The sequence below is a fragment of the Homalodisca vitripennis genome, chromosome 3 (genome assembly GCF_021130785.1).
Source record: "Homalodisca vitripennis isolate AUS2020 chromosome 3, UT_GWSS_2.1, whole genome shotgun sequence".
In the NCBI taxonomy this organism is placed as follows: domain Eukaryota; kingdom Metazoa; phylum Arthropoda; class Insecta; order Hemiptera; family Cicadellidae; genus Homalodisca; species Homalodisca vitripennis.
This window is the reverse complement of record NC_060209.1, coordinates 193,722,518-193,744,568: the sequence shown is the minus strand read 5'-3', so window position 1 is coordinate 193,744,568 and position 22,051 is coordinate 193,722,518. Positions and strand designations below refer to the sequence as shown.

Below are 22,051 nucleotides of genomic sequence, written 5' to 3'. Positions count from 1 at the left end.
GCATGTTTTATCGATGTTATTTCGTTTATTCCGATCGTAATACGTTCGAAATGGCGGATGATTTACATTGAGAAGATATTAGAAATGTTTTAGAAGAACAAATGAGTGATGTGAGTGACAGTGATATCAGTGCAGACAATTTTCCCGATGATTATAATTCAAATCCTGGTGCAGGCCATCCCTCCAACGCTTACCAGGAAGACAAGAGCAGCTATGTATTGTATGTGGCCACACAAAAAAAGGGGAGATCAAGATTTTAGTGTCCAGGATGCAATTCTGGTGTTCATAGAGAGTGTTTCCATAAATTGGATCATTTTTGGAGACCAAAGTATCAAGGGAGGAAGAGAAAGCATGATAGTAGTAGTGCCTAAGAGTGAATGGAAGATTTTCTTCCATGTACATACTGTATATATTTCCATCATAACAGTTTTTTCAAGTAAAATATTGTGCGAAAACTGTATATATTATTTATTTTCATGAATTTTAGAAAAAATTGGCTATCTTCAAATCTTTGTCTAGTAAGTTTTATACTATGTGGTTTTTGTGGTAAAAAAAATTTTTTTTTTTTCAAAAAAGTTTTTTTAATATTTGTGCAAGTTTTAAGGGATATGTACAAAGGTAAGTAGTTTTATTTATTTTAAAATCGTTCTTTATGTTTTTATGAATATTTTGGTATATAATATATTGTATTTTCAATAAAATTAATAATTTTTAAGAAACCCCCAGCGAAACACTCCAAATGCACCTATCATTCATAATAAATATATTCATCACTAGGAGGGTTAAATATCGCTTACCCGGCCCTGGAAAGTTAATTATTACATTAATATTCATAGCTATAGTTCATTTTCCATTAAAAATCATTAAGAACGTCTACTAATTTAAATTATTAATTATTCTCTTGTTGATTTTTTGCAACTTTCGTCAGTAATGCCAATTCCTCCTTCGCGTTATGATCAATTTCTTTTCACATTATAGCACACTGTACAATTTAATTTATTAGAGCTGTTTGTAGGCTACTGGGTGCAGATATGCTTATTGTAAATCCAAAATGTTATAATGACATTCAAACCTTCAGTGTGGCAACTTTAAAACGGTTCACTGATCTGTATCTTATGGCCACCGCAGTTTCACTGAGTTTCCTCAAAAGTCCTGATCATATTCAACTATAGCATTTCTTCTCATAGAAATTAACGGATCTACTAAAAACTGGATTTTGTATACATCAGTTGTGTAAGTCAGTAGAACCAAAAACCAACCTATCACATCAAAATGTGTATAAATACATTTTTAAATTGGAATTACTGGTATCGGAATTGAATAAAAGGAACCAAAGCATCAAGAATTGTCAATATATTCATATCATTACAAACGAGGCTCTAGAATCGGGATCGGCTCATCCCTACTTTATTACATACAGTCAGTCTTATATAGTACAGGTCCTCTATAAAGTTCACCTAACTTTTTTTATAAATTTGTTATTTTACACCTTATTTGAACTATTTTTATAAAGGTAATAATTGCAATTGTGTGTGATCAAATAAATGGAAAACTCAAAGCATTTCTTACTGGCAAACAAATGTGTGAAATCTATAATAATTAACTGTGTAAGAAGTCCAGACTAAGTGAATGGACAGTATAGTACGTATACTGAACGTACACAATATGTTTTGGAAACGTATTCCCATTGAAATGCATTTTGGTACTGTTTTCTGAAGTAGGATAAAAAACATACACATTATATCACTTAGTTGAAAAATTATTAATTGTTTGCTGTTTAAAATTTATGATTTTCACAGTTATTGTCAATAAATTTGTTACATAAAGAGTACTGTAAATTTGACAAGAGTAATTGTATGCTTTGAATTTCATTAGTAGAATATTTGGTAAATGCTGAAACACGAGATTTGAATCATGTTACAGAAATACAAACTAGCTTATAAACACTGCCAGGGTTAATTTTTTACAATCATTAAAAGTGATTTATTCTGACTACACAACAAAAATTATTTTTTCGGAAAAGTATTTTCTATCTATCTAGTAATTTGTAAAATACAGAAACATTATCAACAGCAGTTGAATATTTTGTCGGTATAAAAATATTTGTCACAGGAACATATATTTATACAGATCCAGAGGAACACTGACAATGGTGGCTTTATGGGCAGTAGAAGCTCTTAGTCCGGGTCATGTGACCACGGCGGTGATACAACTCAAACATTATTTACAAACAACTAGGCTACATCGATATTTGAACTAAACATTTCTCTGAGAAAGCATACATAGTGGGGGGAGCAGGTACACAAGTCATACACAACCGCGCAGCTTGCAACTGACTAGAACAGTCAACTAAATAAATATTAGCAGCAAAATACACAATATTTACATAACAATTTAACTAATATATAACTTATCGAGACTTACAATTTTTAAATATAATTTCTAACTTTATAAAGTCGGTGCATGCATTTTATCAATCCCAATCTGTTCATCCATTAAGGCCGATGCCCGCCACCAATACTATAATTTAACGTGGGCTTGTTATACACATTTTAACAATTAAAATTACTTAACAATAAATTTACAAAGCTGGGCTTACTAAAATCAACATACTAGCATATACATTCGACTGTCTTTAATTTATCTTTAAAACTGGACAGAAGATATGGTACACTCGTTACCTGAAAACACTTATAGTTATAACAATCACCACAAGAATTTCTCAAACAGTTAAAAACAGTATGTAACATGGAGCAAGCGTCTCAAACAATAATATTGAATCAATAATCACAAACAAGTTTTCAAATTGTATTACTCCCCTTTCCTGGTATATTGATAATAAAACTCTAATTTAAAAGAGCTGCAAAATATATGTTATAATTATTACATTAAGTGAAGTAATGTAAGCAGTATGTTGTAAAACGTAATAAACAACTTAACGTATTGAATATGTAATATTAATACCGTTTTTTACTTCATACTTTCATTAGATATACAGTTTGGTTATGTACCAACGAACCAAATCGTTAAAAAAAATTTATCGTAGCTATCCAGGTTATTAATTTTTTTAAAGTTGCCATTTGTTTGTAATGCTTCTTTTACATAGTACAATAAACTTAACATTTTAAATATTGATTTTCTCCTTTTAATTTCAAATTACACCAAAGTTTCAAGTAACCAAAAGCCAGTAATTGAATTTTTAGGTTAATTGATTCTTATCAAGAGAAATTGTTTGAACATTTTACTCACAAATATAAATAATGACCATAAGAAGAGAATCAGTGTAACAGAAAAGGTTATGAAAATTATCTTAACATTTTGTGGATAGTCATAAAGTGAGTTTCATGAACTACTGGAACTCACAGCTTTACATGAAAATAATGAAGTCATTTTTAGGATCTTTATCAGTTGAGGGAGAATACTCATTATTAATAAAGACAAATATACAGTATATTATAATTAACATATTGACTGCAGGAGATGCCCTACGTCTTGCTGAATCTTTACAAGATCCAAAGTCATTGAGACCATCAGTAAAGGTGTTAATAATAAGTTTAGTAAATGTTGTGACTCACTTTGTTACTAATTATTTTTTGTAATATTTTTTTATGATTGTTAAAAATTAAAACCACAAATATTTATCATTGTTCGTAACAATACACCAGGAAAGGTTATGCTATACAATATGAAATTTATCATTCCTTTTGATTGCTCATGAAGTATTTTGGATGGTTTTCTTTATTTATATCTTTGTGTTCTATTTTTGATAATTCTTAACAATTTCCAAGAAAACAAATCACTTAATTAGCATATTAAGAAATATCGTAAACAACTTTCCAGCTTAAGTGTACCATACAAGCACCTTACCCAAAAAAGTTCTAATAGTTTCAAACAGTGATAACACAATATGTGATAGTTGTACATAGCTTACATATATTATACTATGAACTATAAATTCAGTATTTATAAGTTTGGTATGTAAAAAATCTATGGATCTAAGAATAAATAAGTATAAATAAATATTAAAAAATACAAACAATCGCTACGATTTGTAGAAATTTGATAATGGATGGCAATTAAATTACAAATAGTCCTGCTACATAATTTTTCATCTTGTCCGTACATTTTTTATTGTCTTGCTACACATCTGATTTTAAAATGGTGATGGAATAAATGCTAAGCTTATCATAATTTCTATGATTTTTACTATACTCATTAATAAAGCTGTCAAATTATCAAAAATAATATACGGGCTCAAACATCTTCTCTAACAGATTAAAAAAAATAATTACAAAATGATGAGGTCTAAATTTTTAATCACAAAATTCTATAACTACTTTGAATATACTGTCAGAATTCTCGTCAGCTCCTCTTTTAATATTTTTTATTTGTTATACACAGCTGAATTTCTGTGTGATGAAATGACATTGTGATGCATGTCAGTGATACAATGGACTGGACCGCCACATTGTAGTTCGCTATCTCCACTAATTTCTACCATGTAAAATTGTAATACTTTCTAGTTAGACACTATAGTCTCTGATTGTATTAGTTACAAAGGAGACAACTTGGGGTTTGTTGAGGTTATTTCAATCAATTCTGAGGTCCGATGCTAGGGTTGCACCACATCACTAAGATTGTTACTGTTTATAAACGTTTACAACTTGACCCTCTTACTCCACAGAGGGCAGTCCGATCACTCATGTTTTACGTCCCTCAATTTAAAGCATTAGATGATTTTTAGTTAATGCAATCAAAGCTAAAATCTACAAGTTGAGAGCAAATTCGTACTGAATGAGCATTCTGCCTAATTTTTTATGAAAACAGTGAAGGAATTTCTCCCACAAAAGAAACCGATCTCAGTCACACTAATTTTGTTACAGTCCAAATTGGATGGTTTGAAAGGGTTCAAAATATTGAATGACAATTTTTCTCACATCATGTTTGTTCAGCTTTGACAAACCAGTCACGTAAATAATGGTTGTATCGACATCAGCCGACCATATTACGACCGACTATTTGGCTGAAAATGGTGTCTTTCAGTCTAAATTGTTGGCTGATGTAGATATAACTATAACTTTATGTGTCTGACGGTTGTTTTAAGTTTCAGAATCAGAATTTCCAGCATTCATGATTACAATACAATAAAAGACTCATTTAAATCTTGATTTACACTCTTTTTGTTTTGATTGTACACCTTAAATGGATATTATGTCAAGGTGAAAAATACTGAGACATAAAAAAATAAATTATAATTTTCACGAACCCTTTTATTTCAACACCCACCATGACTAGCACAACTGGCATGATTTCATTCTCAAGAGAAATTCTTTTATTGATTTTATGAAAAAAATGGGTTGTGTGCTTATAAAATGTAAATTGACTCTTGGCTCTTTCACTACTTGTGTTATTATGATCTCCTTTTCCTCTATTATACATGCAACACAGCTTATATAATTTCATCACACAAAAGTTCAACTACACATTGCAAACTTGTAGAAATACTTCCACCCATATATCAAGTATATTAACCTTCTCCGACCTGGTGTACCAGTTGCTGAACACAACTAAGTCGGTACTTCCGAAAAAACGTAGTTTTATATTTTGTTCATTAGTGTCATACTATTGGAACAATAACTACCGTTACGCAAATTGCAACTAAAATGGAGCCATTAGAATACTTTATATGTAATTTAGCAGCTTTTCAAAACTAAAAATAAGTACATAGAACAATAACTATCCACGTAATGACTGAAATACATTTTTTTAAGTTGGATCCGGTCTAACGTCTATTACATGAGCAGTGACAATGTTCGTATTACTGATATGCTTTCATTTGTTCTTAGCACAGCTATTTATAACCGAGTTAAACATTGCTTACATAAGAGAAACTTCACTATTATAAATAAGTACGGAGATTTACATACAACATTTTCACGTACACAATCAGTAAAGTATAATATCACTCATGTAGCTTTGAGAATAAATGTACTAAAAAACTGATAAACAACTAAAAAAAATTGGTACAAACATATAAAAATAAGAAAATAACATAACATAAATCTTATTTGTTACTAATGAGGAACAACCAGTCATTATGCATTGTTGCTGGGTAAACATATTATATACACTTTCAACGAGGGCTAACGTCACAAAAATTAACCTCTATTATGCGATAATTTGATGATTATATTGTAAATGCTTATTATAGATATTCATATTTATTGTTAAATATCTTACACCGTTATTCTGTTTTCAAACTCTTAATATCGTAGAAGCAAATATTTTTAACTTATTTTAAGTTCAACAATGACTTGTTGCAATGTTGTCCGAACATTTTTTTCTAAAATATATTAAAATCATTATTTTGAATCATTTTAGTAATTAACTTCAATTATTTTTACAATAATGTACCTTTTACCCTTGTGATAACTACATTATGTAACATGATTTGTCAATTTAAATTATTTTCAGTAATAAATCTTTTTGGTTTACAATTCTTTTCATGCATTCTTTTTTTACAATTTTGTAAACAGTAGAGGTGTGTGAGTCAAGCTGAGATTGGTTATATTTTAAAAACTCTCGCACCATTAAATAAAGCCCTAATTATTGAACTTTAATTACAATACAATCAAAGACTCAGTTTAAGCTCTTTTTATTTCGGTTGTACAGCTTACATGGATGTTACGAGCTGATTATGATCCAAGTTTTCTAGCTCACACTGTGAGGAACATTGCTTGCAAGCATCTCGAGACTTATCGTCTCACTGGAAAGCAATTTACAGTCAACAGACGTTAAACAATAAAACTGTCAGCAAACCGACCTGTCAGTTCTGAAAAGGCTGAATGTCTAAAAGTTTAAGTTGTGTTAGCAATGTGTAGACACAGTGTGAACTGGAAAACTTAGATGTTAGTTATGACACCAGCTACATTAGCTTAACTAGTAAAATTAGAAGCTGATGTAGAATATTTAAATAATAAATATGTTGGAATAGATAGTAATTGAAATTTATTAATCTAAATTATTGTTGACCAAAGAGCGAAAACTTTTGGGAACCCCCTTTTCCTTTCTATATATTCATATTTTAAAGTAAAATTGAATGAAAGGACACGGTTCTCTACCTTTTCATTACTTATGCCATGTTAGAATGTGGCGATCTTTGTTTATATAACTAAAGTCCATGTTCTTCGTACCACGCCAGTTTGTTGCTTTGTTTGTGCCATGTTGCATATATTATTTTTCCTACATGAGATTAAACAAGCAGGGTGGCACAAATATGTTTGAACTCACACACCTCAACTGAAAAATTATCATTAAATACATAAAAAATGTTTTGAGCATTTTACGATCTTATTACGAAAGAGCAGGTATATTTTACATTGAATTTGTGTGAACCACTATGCGGTATCTGCGTATTTTTGCAGCTAGCCTAGCTAGCGACTGCTTCCAAGCACTGTTATAGATAACTACATAAAACAGAAGATTAGGTCTAATTTTTACTAAAACAATTAACAGAGAACTGATTATGTTAAAGTGAACAAGCCGAGTTGGAGACAACATACTCCAACTTTTTCTGATAACGCATTACTGGCCATGTTAAATAATTACAAAACGTGATGCTAAACAAACTTGAATTGTTTATATTATAAAATAAGCCAAGACCTGTAGACTCGAATCGACTTGTACAGAACAGAATACAACAGACAACAGGGGAGGTATAAAGGCAGCAGCTACTTGCTGCTACTTGTTGTAGGCAGTGGAGCGCCGGCGCTGATGTTTGACCGCGATGGCTGCGGGCTGCGTCGCAGGGAACTGCTGCAGCTGCAGAGCCTGTTTCTGCAGAGTCTGTATCTGTATCTGCGAATGAGGGGAGAGAGTCAGTACCTGGCCGCTTGTTCCGCTCACATCGGCCGCTCGCACAACTGCAAACAATGTCATCATTGATCGATAGAACAATCAAGTAAATCTGTAATTATAATTGATCTCTCAATACATTAACTCACAAAGTTAAGGAGCTACTCATGTTTAACTCAGATCCTGGAAGCCAAGGTCAAATAGCACTATAGCACAACCAACATACTAAAATAAAATTTCTACCAAAGAAATTAACCTATAATCTTTAATAAAGTTCTGCAATAGCAAGCATACAGATATTTGCTGATTAAAATATGTTACCATTTATAAATCTTGCACATTCATGATTCATGATTACTTTGTACCCTGAAATAACTAAATTTAAAAGTAAGTTTTATTCTTGGCTCTTAAGATACTCATTTTATAGCATGGGCGAATTAATAATATAGATACCATAATTTTGTATACAAATTTTTATTCAATATTTAATTTTTGTCTCAAATTAATCACAACTTTTTTCCTTCAGTTGTTGCTCCTAGTTGTAAGTAACCAACAAGGAAACTACAACCACTAAAAATCATACGGTAAGGGAATTATTTACTTGGTTGTAGTTCCTCATAGACAGGAATCATTAAAAAAGAGTGATTTAAAATTGCAAAATCAAAATAGTATATTGAATTTTACCTTGAAAATCTCCGAGGAGAGCTGACAAAAACAACCATTATTTAGTTAATAATATAATAGAGTACAAATAAAGCAGGATAAACATGTAGTAAGACTTTACTATGTATGAACAGAAACTAGGTTAGGTTAGGTGAAACCTTTCTTACGCCAAACTAGTAAACAATGAACCATTTGCTGCAGGCGTTGTCGATCTGTTGTGATCGATGCTGGTGAACTATCATGAAGGGAAACAGAAGTGCCCGAGCGTATGTTAGTTTTTTGTTACATGAATGTTATTATCTGTTAAACTGTGTCCACATTCGCACATTTGCTGCTTGACATTAACAAACACATGATTGCTAATTTATTGTTAATTTCTTAATTTTTGTAGTTGTTTAAATGTTCCTCTATAATATTTTAATACTTCCTTATCATGGCTAAAGATGGATTAAGTTTTTAACACTTCCAGTTTAAATACATTTTATATAATTATAAGCCCACATTTTTGCAGATAAAATGCATATACTCTTGTGGAAGCCCATTTTATTCTACAATAAATAAAAGGAGGAGGTAAATGATGGATATAATAAAGTGGAATTCTTAGATTTTCTTGAACTTTTGGCATTTGGCAGTTTTCATAGGCTAAGAATGGTAGAATGGTGCTTTAGTGATTAAAATCTGACAGGTTAAAACAAATATTATAATTTGAAATTTCCAGAATCAGAAATTAAACTTGTTACATTTGGAAACAGATTTGAGATTCAATAATTCTGAATTAGACTTTCACTAATATCAGCAATGACCACTTTAACCAAATACGTTGGGACAAACCACTGGAAGTTATACTACAAGAAATAATTTCAAGACTGTAACTGTACCTGTATTGGCTGGAGTGACCTTGAGTGTGTGTCGCTGGTTGTTTATCACTGACCTAGCCTTGAGTGTGGGCTTGCTGGCTGTCGTAGCCACCACTGCCCTCGGCCTCTGGATTGTGCCCACCAGCTGTATTGACTGCCCACCCTGCAATTGAGTCATTCAATTGAGTGAGACAACAGATAACAATGACCTAGCCTTGAGTGTGGGCTTGCTGGCTGTCGTAGCCACCACTGCCCTCGGCCTCTGGATTGTGCCCACCAGCTGTATTGACTGCCCACCCTGCAATTGAGTCATTCAATTGAGTGAGACAACAGATAACAATGACCTAGCCTTGAGTGTGGGCTTGCTGGCTCTCGTAGCCACCACTGCCCTCGGCCTCTGGATTGTGCCCACCCTGTAATTGAATGAAACAACAGGCAACACACAGCTCTAATATCCTTAACACTTTGTACCCTGAGCCCGAGTATAGGTCGGGCCGTGTCGGCAGCGCCTGCTACCGGCGCCCGAGTATAGCTCGGGTCATGTTATTTAATTGTATTATTTAGCTCAGTCATTTTATTTTTGGATTCAAACATTTTGATTATGTTCATTGGTTGTCTAAGTTCGTATTTGTTGGTTTTGAGATCCCTGGGTCACGTTTTAGTAATGAAATACGTATATTTATCGTCGTAACAAGCGAGTCTAGACAGCTGATCGTAAGCGCCGCGGCTGATCGTCGGTACTGTCAGTTTGCTTTGTAGTGTTTCACGTTGTGTGTTGTTGTGAGTCTTAGTGATGTCTTACTAAGTTTTCTACAAATCTTGCCGACAAATACTGAAGCAAATGTTATTATAATGTATTATAAATGTGAATTTAACTGTTTGTAAATAATCAGAACTTTAGTTTCTTACTGAATGAAGTAAAGGCAATGTGAGGTTATCCGTATTTTTTGTTTTGTATTTACACTCGCTTTGTTCTTTCTTCTCGACTTTCCGTTGATTTTCTTTTATATTCTTTACTTATTATTTTCAAGTTTAAATAATATGGGCGATGAAATCAAAAGAGATGCAATTCGCGATCTTTTGTTTGACTCAGAGTCGGAAAGTGACGATGATTTTGATACACACCTAGGATACCAAATATTGATTTTATGAACGATCTAAACGAAAATGTGCAAGATCCTGTATTTGATTCAGACCATTGTGCTTTAAAAATCACCACACTAAGGCGAACTACCTGAACTAACAAGCTATGTAGCAAAAACTTTTTTTGTATTTTTTACATAACATTCAATAGTATGTAATAATTTTATTTTGAAAATAAACTTTATATTTGTATACATTTAAAAAAGTATGTATCTCTATCTTTAAAAAGATATATAGTATGAGTTTATAACATAATTACTGTAATAACACAGAATTTTTAAAAGCATCATAAAACTCCCAGGGAGACACGCCGAAACATGTATTAAGGGCCCAGGGTACAAAGTGTTAAAACATGTACTATTACCATACTTAAGCTGTTATAATTATACCATTTATAAGAGGGCTATCCATAAAGTAGATTATGTTTCGCTCTGTAGCCGCTAGACGTCAATTTTTGTCAGAGTGTTTCTCCATTCAGTGGCTACCCAGTCGTTCTAGTGAGAGATTACTGCCCTTCCTTGTTGTTTTAGAATAGAAAATTAAAATTTGTGATGCAATTGTCAAGTGTGGTCGGTAATACGGTTTTTGTTGGCTAAGCACAATAAAAAAAATTGAGATTTATCGCCAGCTCTGTGAAATTTATGGGAACGATGTGATTACTGAAGATGGAGTGAATCAGTGATGCATTAAGTTTAAAAATGGCCGAAATAATGTGCATGATGACGAACGAAGTGGTCGGCCATCATCACAGACTGATGATATTGTCTCTGAAGTTGATGATAAGTTTAAAGAAGACCGTGGATTCACAATAACTGAACTCTCTCTTACTTTTTCTCACAATCCAAGAAGTTTGTTTCTCAGAAGTTATGTTACAATACATTTTGTGCAAGATGGGTACCAAAAATCTTAACAGAAACTCCAAAAAAACCAGTGTATGGCTGCTTCATTGATACTTTTGGACACTTACGGAAAAGATGGTGACTCGCTTGATTAAACCATTACAAGAGATGAGACTTGGGTAAAACACATGAATTGTGACTACAAATTACAGTCTATGGATGCACACATGATGATGCATTGATACTTTTGGACACCTACGGAAAAGATAGTGACTCGCTTGATTAAACCATTACAAGAGATGAGACTTGGGTAAAACACATGAATTGTGACTACAAATTACAGTCTATGGATGCACACATGATGATGATGCATTGATACTTTTGGACACCTACGGAAAAGATAGTGACTCGCTTGATTAAACCATTACAAGAGATGAGACTTGGGTAAAACACATGAATTGTGACTACAAATTACAGTCTATGGATGCACACATGATGATGCATTGATACTTTTGGACACCTACGGAAAAGATAGTGACTCGCTTGATTAAACCATTACAAGAGATGAGACTTGGGTAAAACACATGAATTGTGACTACAAATTACAGTCTATGGATGCACACATGATGATGCATTGATACTTTTGGACACCTACGGAAAAGATAGTGACTCGCTTGATTAAACCATTACAAGAGATGAGACTTGGGTAAAACACATGAATTGTGACTACAAATTACAGTCTATGGATGCACACATGATGATGCATTGATACTTTTGGACACCTACGGAAAAGATAGTGACTCGCTTGATTAAACCATTACAAGAGATGAGACTTGGGTAAAACACATGAATTGTGACTACAAATTACAGTCTATGGATGCACACATGATGATGCATTGATACTTTTGGACACCTACGGAAAAGATAGTGACTCGCTTGATTAAACCATTACAAGAGATGAGACTTGGGTAAAACACATGAATTGTGACTACAAATTACAGTCTATGGATGCACACATGATGATGCATTCCCAGTGAAGCATACAGTGATATATGTGAATGTCAACAAAATAAACCATAACAAGAGATGAGACTTGGGTAAAACACATGAATTGTGACTACAAATTACAGTCTATGGATGCACACATGATGATGCATTCCCAGTGAAGCATACAGTGATATATGTGAATGTCAACAAAATAAACCATTACAAGAGATGAGACTTGGGTAAAACACATGAATTGTGACTACAAATTACAGTCTATGGATGCACACATGATGATGCATTCCCAGTGAAGCATGCAATGATATATGTGAATGTCAACAAAATAAAGCATAACAAAAGTAATATTACAGTATACCAATTCAATAAATAAAAGAATTGATCTGAGCTAGAGGTACTTGGGTTAGATCATCTCCACTGTCAGATTTGGTTTCTTAAGGAAAACCCACAAAAAAAACATCTAACAGAAAGAAAAATTTCTTATTTTGTGGTTGAGAGTGATTTTTCCGTACTTTTTATATTTGTTAGTAATTTTGATTAAAAAAATTAAAACTTTTTAACATATTTACTATCAAATTTAATTGTTTTTTCACAAATAAACAGAAGTTTAATATTAATACAGTAGAGTCCCGTTAATCCGACCTAATTGGGACCGAGCCCTATTCGGATTATGTGATTGTTCGGATTAGCCAGAATTACAGAAAAATACGGTTTTAAACTTGAGAATGGGTCTATTTTGTTATACAATTATCAACATTGTTTATTAAAACATGTTTTCTGACTGTTGCATTGTATTTCTTGACAAATAAACGTGTTTGCGAATACTAAGCACATTTACCGTGTTTAGTGTGAGAGTTCTATTGTTAAGCAATGTGAGCGTACTGGATATTGTACGGGTCCACGCGTTCAATAGTTGTACGAAACTACGCGTCATCCAATAGACTCTCTTTAATGTGACAGAAGACAATAACTGAATTTATGTCTTTTAACAATTAATATTGTACTCAATAATAATATTAGTACTGTACGTCCAATTTTTGTTTGATTTCACTTCTTAATACAGTAATTTAATTCATACTTAACCTATAAGTTTCAATTTGGTACTGCATTTAACTTCATTATTTATGTCCTGTACCGTAAACAATTTGTCTTAATAAAATGTTGTATGTCTATTTAATTAAAGTTTTCTTTGTTTATGTACGAAATGATGCACCCATTTTCATTTTGTATGTAATTAGTTCCTATAACTGTTCATTATCGTTATAAATAATTCCTCCTGGACCTGTTCGGATTAACCGACGTTCGGATTACACGTGTTCGGATTAGCGGGACTCCACTGTATAGCCTTTTAAATCGTCACAAAATTGAATAGCCCTCAGCAGTCTTGCAGAGAATTGATACATCTCTTTCTCTGCAACTGCAAATGATTTAAATGGAATCCTATGAATTAGGTTTTGAAGATGTTTAAAGGCAGAACCACTGTGTTTACCTGTAAGTTTAAAAATTATGTTGAAATTTTGATAAATTGTCACTATAAATTAACAACCTGATTTTCATTTTTTAAGTTATAGGAAAGCTGAAGTTAAGGCTATACATCACCATATTTTCAATACATCTGCCCCATCTCATTTTTAAGTAGAGACAGATTAACAATAATTGGTTCTATCAATGATGAGAATGTAACGTGGCAAATTTTGCTGACAGTAAAGCTACTCGTAACGGACAAATGGCCTGACGAAGCTATGCTATGACAGGTAGTGACCCTTGATGACTCATTGGCAGTCTGTGCCTTAATCAGCTGATCGACTGGGACTGGAGTAGATGTGAAGAGAGAAGGAGTTGAGAAGACAAGTTGGTGTGTTGAGAGGAGTTTTGTGAGTTTCTCGTTGTGATGGATATTGGATTACCATTTATTCTGCTGGGTCCTCAATGTATTAGTTCTTTGTGCCTGAAGATTAGATCCGCAAGAAAAAAACCAGTTTAATTTAGGATAGAAGATGAGTGTTTTGACGTTGTGGCGACGTGGTTGAAATGTTAGCGATTAGTGAAGTCCGATTGTAGCTTGAAAATTCCTCACAACAAATACAACTGAACTTCTAATTATTTAATCACAATTATCGGAATCTGTACAATGTGGTACTCACGATGTTGCAGGTGGTGGGAGTGCTAGAAGTTCGAATGGTCTGAGCGGTGGCCTGACTCTTGCCTGACGTCAGCAGCTGTGCTGTCACTGCAACAGACACTATAACTGCAGATACTACTACAATGCAAGTCATGATACAATTATAAGGTGTATCAAATATTCTGTTACGTATTATATCTTGGTTAGTAATAACTCACACTTTATGTTTTGCGTACTGTACTTAATGACATTTGTGAAATACAGGATGAAATTTGTAATATTGTTATTAGTCTACATTTCAATTAATATCGGAAGAATAGAAAGAGACAGGCTACTGCATTGTCAAAATATTATACTGAGGTCATCTGGAAAGCAAGGTTTGTTTCACGGTAACGATTCGAGCGGCAAGTAAACAGCACAATGCGCATGCACGCCAACTCCCTGCAGCCTTGCGTACGAAATAACGCTATTTACAGTGAAATCATTCAGAGCGGTCTTTACTGTGTGAATTTAAGATGTTCAAAACATTTTATCAACCCGCCGACTGTGAAATATGACCAGTTATCCGGTTTTTGACAGCAAGGAACGTTCCAGCAGCGGATATTTATGGACAGATAAGCGAAGTGTACGGCCTTAATGGGATAAGTGATAGCAAAGTTGCGATAGTGGGTGAGAGCTTTCAAAGATGGACGGGAAAATGTCCATGAAGAACACTGTGATCTGGCCGGCCATCAGTGATCATGGAAGATTTGGTCAAACTCATTGATGAAAAGATTTGTATAGATTTACCATACGCCGTACAGCCTGGACTTGGCGCAGACAACTTTATATAGTGCAGACGAATATATGGTGTGGATCCAGTAATTTTACGGGATCAATATTTTTTAATTTTAGCATATTATATAATCGCAAATTTTATGTTGTAATCACTCAATTTGATTTGCTGTTGCAATTTGATGTCTATAGTGTTGTTAGTAACAAGAACTCAACACTGCATTAAATCAGCTTGGTTACAAAGCGGCACATGGCGATTTGCATTGTTTGCTTATTTTCGTGCGTGAAGATGTCCGCTAGCTGATGTTTGTGTTGTTCAAGGTAATGTAATGGATTCACCAAAAAAATTCCAATCTCAATAATGTAGAAATAAATAGTTGCTTTATTTGTATAAAAAATATTGTTGTTTTTTATTGACATATCAACTTAATCCGTGTGTTTATAATGAATAAAAAAGCAAATTAATTTCTGTCACAATAAAGAAAAAAAGGAATTTAAAAAATTGAAATATTCTTTTTATACCTTAATTAGAGTTATGATTAAAAATACACTTAAAATGGTCAGCCATCTCTGGAGGACCAATTATTTCAGAGCCTGTAAGAAGTAGTGAATCATTCATTTCGGTCATTACTATTCATTTATTAATACAGATAATAGTTCAATATAGTTTAACTTTATGCTAACATTCTTGAAACCTAATGATGATCAACGTCATAATGCAGTAACTATAGCAAAAATTCTCATAGTAATAACTGAAAACAAAATTAACTCAGTTTCACAGCACTCAGACACCCTGTCTTAGTAGATTCTAACTCTTGTAAACCAGACAACTACATGTAACACATCAACAAAGTTCTACATACAGAAAACAAGCCACAAGACATCGTCATCTAACTGTACCTGGGGTAGAGTTGGTGAACACTAGAGTGGCTGTGGGGGAGTTCCCACTGACTGAGACACCAGCCAGGTTGTTAGAGGTCATCTGTAACACACATAAACATGAGGAAAGGGAGCCTTTAGAGATCATCATCTGACTACCATAATGGAGTTGGTGAACATTAGAGTGGCTGTGGGGGAGTTCCCACTGACTGAGACACCAGCCAGGTTGTTAGAGGTCATCTGTAACACACATAAACATGAGGAAAGGGAGCCTTAGAGATCATCATCTGACTACCATAATGGAGTTGGTGAACATTAGAGTGGCTGTGGGGGAGTTCCCACTGACTGAGACACCAGCCAGGTTGTTAGAGGTCATCTGTAACACACATAAACATGAGGAAAGGGAGCCTTAGAGATCATCATCTGACTACCATAATGGAGTTGGTGAACATTAGAGTGGCTGTGGGGGAGTTCCCACTGACTGAGACACCAGCCAGGTTGTTAGAGGTCATCTGTAACACACATAAACATGAGGAAAGGGAGCCTTTAGAGATCATCATCTGACTACCATAATGGAGTTGGTGAACATTAGAGTGGCTGTGGGGGAGTTCCCACTGACTGAGACACCAGCCAGGTTGTTAGAGGTCATCTGTAACACACATAAACATGAGGAAAGGGAGCCTTAAAAGGTCGTCATCTGACTACCAGGGGTGGAGTTGGTGAACACTAGAGTGGCTGTGGGGGAGTTCCCACTGACTGGCCAGGGTTAATTTCACAGGTTTATGCTGCACAGGGCCCTGAGACAGGAACAGTTGTCCTTGGGTGATGATTGTGGCTCTCATTCAAAATCTTTTCATGCCCTCCAGAAAATTCTTTGTCCCAAGCAAACACATGGGTTCTTGACAGGGTATTGGTCTGGAACTTTGCCCGTAATTGTTGCAAAATTAAAGTTGTGCTCACCCCTTTGTTGGCTAAAACTTGATTATATTCTGTTGTTTCACAGAGACATGCACTTCCTGTTGACTCATGATTTGTTTTGACAGTAAAGAAATCCCAAGGAGTTGGGTTTGGTTCCCTCCTCCCCATCAAGTAGATGCTACCTGTGCATCAACCGATGGTAGGTCAATGACTCCTTCGGAACTTTTTAGATAACCAGTCCCGTTGACATACATACCCTTGTAGATTCAAAGTACAAGTAACTTTTGAAGTAGATAGTTGCACTCCTGTCTTTTCATCAGCAATCAATAAATTAATTTAAGGATTAGTGACTTTTTGCTTGTCCTAATATTCTTCATGTATTCGTATTTCAGATACGCAGTCAGTGTTAAGAATGTGTAAATAGGATTGTAATTGTAAATGGCACTTTGGATAGTGAATTATTAGTATATAGTAATAGTATATTGAGTGTCTGAGAAGTAATATCTTTACCTCAACTTTTCAACAGTTGAATATTTTTAAAGCTATAGAAATATATCTTATGATATATCTTAAGATATATCTTATGTTGTTTTATTATTTACGAATTCACCCTCCCCAAAACGAGACTGAGGGCAACTCAAAAGTTTTAAATGTTCTAGATGCAATGTTAATCTACTTGCTTCAGTTTATTCTTCAAATAACCAGTAGATAACTGTTTATAATTCTTAAATTAATACAAAACAACCAGAGAGTAGTAATGAATGTGCGATAACTTACAATACTCACAGGCAACGAGGCAGTGACGGGCAGAGAGGTGACGATGTGAGGCGATGAGTTGTTGAGGGACATGGATATGGGGACAGCCAGCCCTGGTATGGATACCTGCACAATACAAATGCAATAAGACATAGTGCAGTCAGTTGAGACGGTCATCACTTGATAAAATTCAAAGCAGTTTTTTAAGATTAGTAAGCCTGGCCAGCAAAGCTATTAGAGAATTTGTGCAACCTGCTCTCTCAAAATGTGTACAAGGATAAGTGATTATTATCTAGAGTACTACCATAAGGTCGTTGGCTGCTGTTGCTGGTCATTGCGACGACTTCTGTTGTTGGTCATTGCAAAGACTTTTGTTGCTGGTCATTGCGACAACTGCTTTGCTGGTTATTATTATAATGGCTGCAGTTGCTGGTCATTGCGACGACTGGTGTTGCTGGTCATTGAGATGATTGCTGTTGCTGGTCATTGTGACGACTGATGTTGCTGGTTATTATTGTGATGGCTGCTGTTGATGGAAATGGCAACGACTGCTGTTGCTGGTTATTGCAATAGCTGCTGTTGATGGTCATTGTAACGATTGCTGTTACTAGTCATCGCAATGACTTCAGTTGCTGATCATTGCGACGACTGCTGTTGCTCGTTATTGTGATGGCTACTATTAATGGTCATTGCGACGACTGCAGTTGGTGGATACCGTGATGACTGATGTTGATGGTCACTGTGATGGCATCTGTTGAAGGTAATTGAGACAACTGCGGTTGCTGGTCACTGTGACGACTGCCGATGCTGGTTATTATGATGGGTGATGTTGATTAACATTGCAACAACTGCTGTTGCTTGTTATTGTGATGGTTGCTGTTGATGAACATTGCAACAACTGCAGTTGCTTGTTATTGTGATGCCTACTGTTGATGGTCAGTAAAACAACTGCTGTTTTTATTATTATGATGGCTGCTGTTGCTGGTCATTGCGACGACTGTTGTTACTAGCTATTATTGTGATGGCTGGTTTAGTGGTCATTATCATGATTGCTGTTACTGGTCATTGCGATGGCTTCAGTTGCTGTTCATTTCGACGACTGCTGTTGCTCGTTATTGTGATGGTTGCTGTTGATGAACATTGCAACAACTGCTGTTGCTCGTTATTGTGATGGTTGCTGTTGATGAACATTGCAACAACTGCAGTTGCTTGTTATTGTGATGGCTGCTGTTGATGGTCATTGCAACGACTGTGGTTGCTGGTAATTGTGATGGCTGCTATTGCTGGTTATTGTGACGGCTGTATCTGCTAGCTATTATGATGACTAATGTTGATGGTTATTGTGAAGGCTGCACTTGCTGGTCATTGTGCCGGCTGCTGTTGATAGTCATTGTAATTACTGATGTTGATGTTTATATATGATGGCTGATGTTGATGGTCATTGTGATACCTTATGTTGATTGTCATTGTGAAGACTACTGTTGCTGGTTATTGTGATGAATGATGTTGTTGATCATTGTGAAGACTGCTGTTATTGGTTATTGTGATAGCTGCTGTTGATGGTCATTGTGATTACTGCTGTTGCTGGTCATTGCGACGATTGTTGTTGCTGATCATTGTAACAATTGCTGTAGCTGGTCATTGCGACTACTGCTGTCGCTGGTTATAGTGATCGATTCTGTTGAAGGTCATTGAGATAACTGCTGTTGCTGGTCATTGCAACGACTGCAGTTGTTGATCATTGAGAAGACTGCTGTTGCTGGTTATTGTGATAGCTGCTGTTGATGGTCATTGTGACGACTGCTGTTGTTGTTTATTGTGACGATTGTTGTAGTTGGTCATTGCGATGATTGCTATTGCTGATCATTGCGGCGACTGCTGTTGCTGGCTGGATACTGTGATGACTGATGTTGATGGTCATTGCGACAATTGCTATTGTTGGTCATTGAGACAATTGCTGTTACTTTGTGATGACAGCTGTTGCTGGTCATTGTGACGGATGCTGTTGATGGTCACTGCAGCGACTGCTGTTGCTGGACAATGTGATGGCTGATGTTGATGTTCATTGCGATGATTGCTATTGCTGGTTATTATAATGGCTGATGGTGATGGTTATTGTGATGGCTGCTATTGCTAGTCATTGCAACGATTGATGTTGCTTGTTATTGTGATGACTGATGTTACTGGTCATTTTGATGACTGTTATTGCTGGTCATTGCAACATTTAACACGTTCACTGCGGATGACGCGCTTGTCTCAGCATATGCGGGTGACGCACAAGCGAGTCATATTGCATCATGTCCTTTCTTGCCTTCCTCCCCCCATTGAACATTCAGTATCCTTCTATTCTTTGATACAACGAGTTCTATTAGAGGTTATAGTTGCTGACTTAGAATTCCATTTTCATTTATCTTTACAGATAAAATGCTCATAAGCGTTTAGTATGGAAGACCAAGGAGAAGGTTCGTCAAAATATTTGACAGTAAGTGAAATTGATAGGATAATTGATTCAGGTTCAGAATATGAGGCAGAAAGTAGTGGTGAGTCGTATAATCCTAATAGTGATGACGATAATATTTCAAGTGATGGTGGTCTGGAGGAGAGTTATCAGGCTGATGTTGCCTCAAACAATACTGAAACAGGTGAGTTGTCAGCTAACACACTCCAATCAGAAACTGTATGGGTTGATTCCCCAGATTCCATGCTTACTTATTTGTTCACACAACAACAAGGATTACGTTCCTATACCAGGAAAAAATGAACCATTTGATTATTTTAGTTTGTTAGTTGACGATGTTTTCCTAGAGGGAATTGTTCGTTAAACAAATGTTTATGCAGAGGAATTGTTCTTATCAGAAGGGTCAGCAGAGCGATCCCGAATAAGTGAATGGAAGGATTTGACTCTTCAAGAGTTCAAAACCTTTGTAGGTCTTCTACTTCACACAGGTAATGTAAAAATGCCAAGACTACAAGATTCAAAACTTGTTTCAGTGAGTACATGTCACATGATAAGTTTCTACTAATACTACGGTGCCTTCATTTTATCGACAACAAAACTAACGATATTGACAAACTAATGAAAATTAGGCCCATTATCGAATATTTTAACAACAAAATGTTATGTGTTTACAATCCCGGCAAAGAGTTATCACTTGACGAATCAATGATGTTGTGGAGGGGACGTCTTATATTTAAACAATACATAAAAAACAAATGAGAGAGAAAAACATTAAGATGGTATAAGAAGGTATTTATACACATATTGAAAATGAGTATGGTCAATGCATTCATACTGTGAAACAAACACACAATTGGCAAAAAAATTGCGTTATTTGATTTTAGAATGACAATAATAAAACGTCTGCGGACGCCCGTCCGAAATGTTCGGCACCAAGACTTGGCACGACTTCAGTCAGCGATAGTTGAGCATCTCTCTGTCAAATCACCTTTGGGGAAAAACAATAAAACACGAAGAAGACGTTGCAATGTGTGTTATAAAAAAGGAAAAAGGAAGGACCCAATTTATCAATGTGAGGCATGTCCTGGAAAACCTGCATTGTGTCTCAAAGATTGTTTTAGAATACACCATAGTATGTGAACCCAACATTTGTGGAAAGATCTGACTAAAACAATGACATTTTTGTTTTTTATATAAATATTTTATTCTTTTTATACTTGATGATGTATATTTTAAGCTAATAAATCATGTACAAATACGAAATGTAATATTTTTAACTTGAAACAAGGATAAAAGAATGATGACGCACCGGCGCGTCATCCGCACACAGGAACATTAGTTATATCATGTGCGGATAACGCACTTGTGCGTCATAATTTTTTTTATCTATTTAATTAAAATTTAAGGTTACGTACACTTCATAATATCGAATAGGTTACAAAAATATTAATTCTGTTGTGTTTAGTTATTTTTTTATTTTGCCGCACGGGGGACAGCACTTGCTGATCAGACACGCAGTCAATAGTCAATAGTCAAAAGTTCTTTATTTACATCAGCATAAAGAAGTGTAATAGCGTCAAAATTTACAATGAATTAAAATCCAGGTCTCTTGCTTTACAATGTACTGTTTACAGAGTCAAAAAATTCTGTCATGGTGTAAAAGGGTCTTTCCATGAGCCAGTCTTGAAGGCTTTTCTTCATCTCATTCCCTCCAAGATTTTTCAGGTTGAGAGGTAGGGTGTTGAAGATTTTTCTTCCCATGTAGGATGGTTTCCTGCTGTACCGT

At 34.9% G+C, this 22,051-nt stretch overlaps 1 protein-coding gene across 7 annotated transcripts in view; it reads right to left on the bottom strand.

Annotated features, from left to right (window-relative positions):
- Positions 1–1,338: 1,338 nt before the first annotated feature.
- The window catches only part of LOC124357955 (transcription factor SPT20 homolog), a 50,863-nt gene continuing 30,150 nt past the window's right edge, over positions 1,339–22,051 (bottom strand). For 4 of the 7 annotated variants that reach the window (XM_046810108.1, XM_046810110.1, XM_046810109.1 and 1 more), the window contains 6 exons: positions 17,829–17,933; positions 16,155–16,236; positions 14,503–14,588; positions 9,584–9,672; positions 9,396–9,448; positions 1,339–7,922 (listed from right to left, as the gene is read on the bottom strand). In XM_046810108.1, coding sequence (XP_046666064.1) covers positions 7,741–7,922; positions 9,396–9,448; positions 9,584–9,672; positions 14,503–14,588; positions 16,155–16,236; positions 17,829–17,933 — 597 coding nt within the window. In that variant the 3' untranslated portion in view covers positions 1,339–7,740. The other 3 variants (XM_046810111.1, XM_046810112.1, XM_046810113.1) reach the window with 3 other exon arrangements.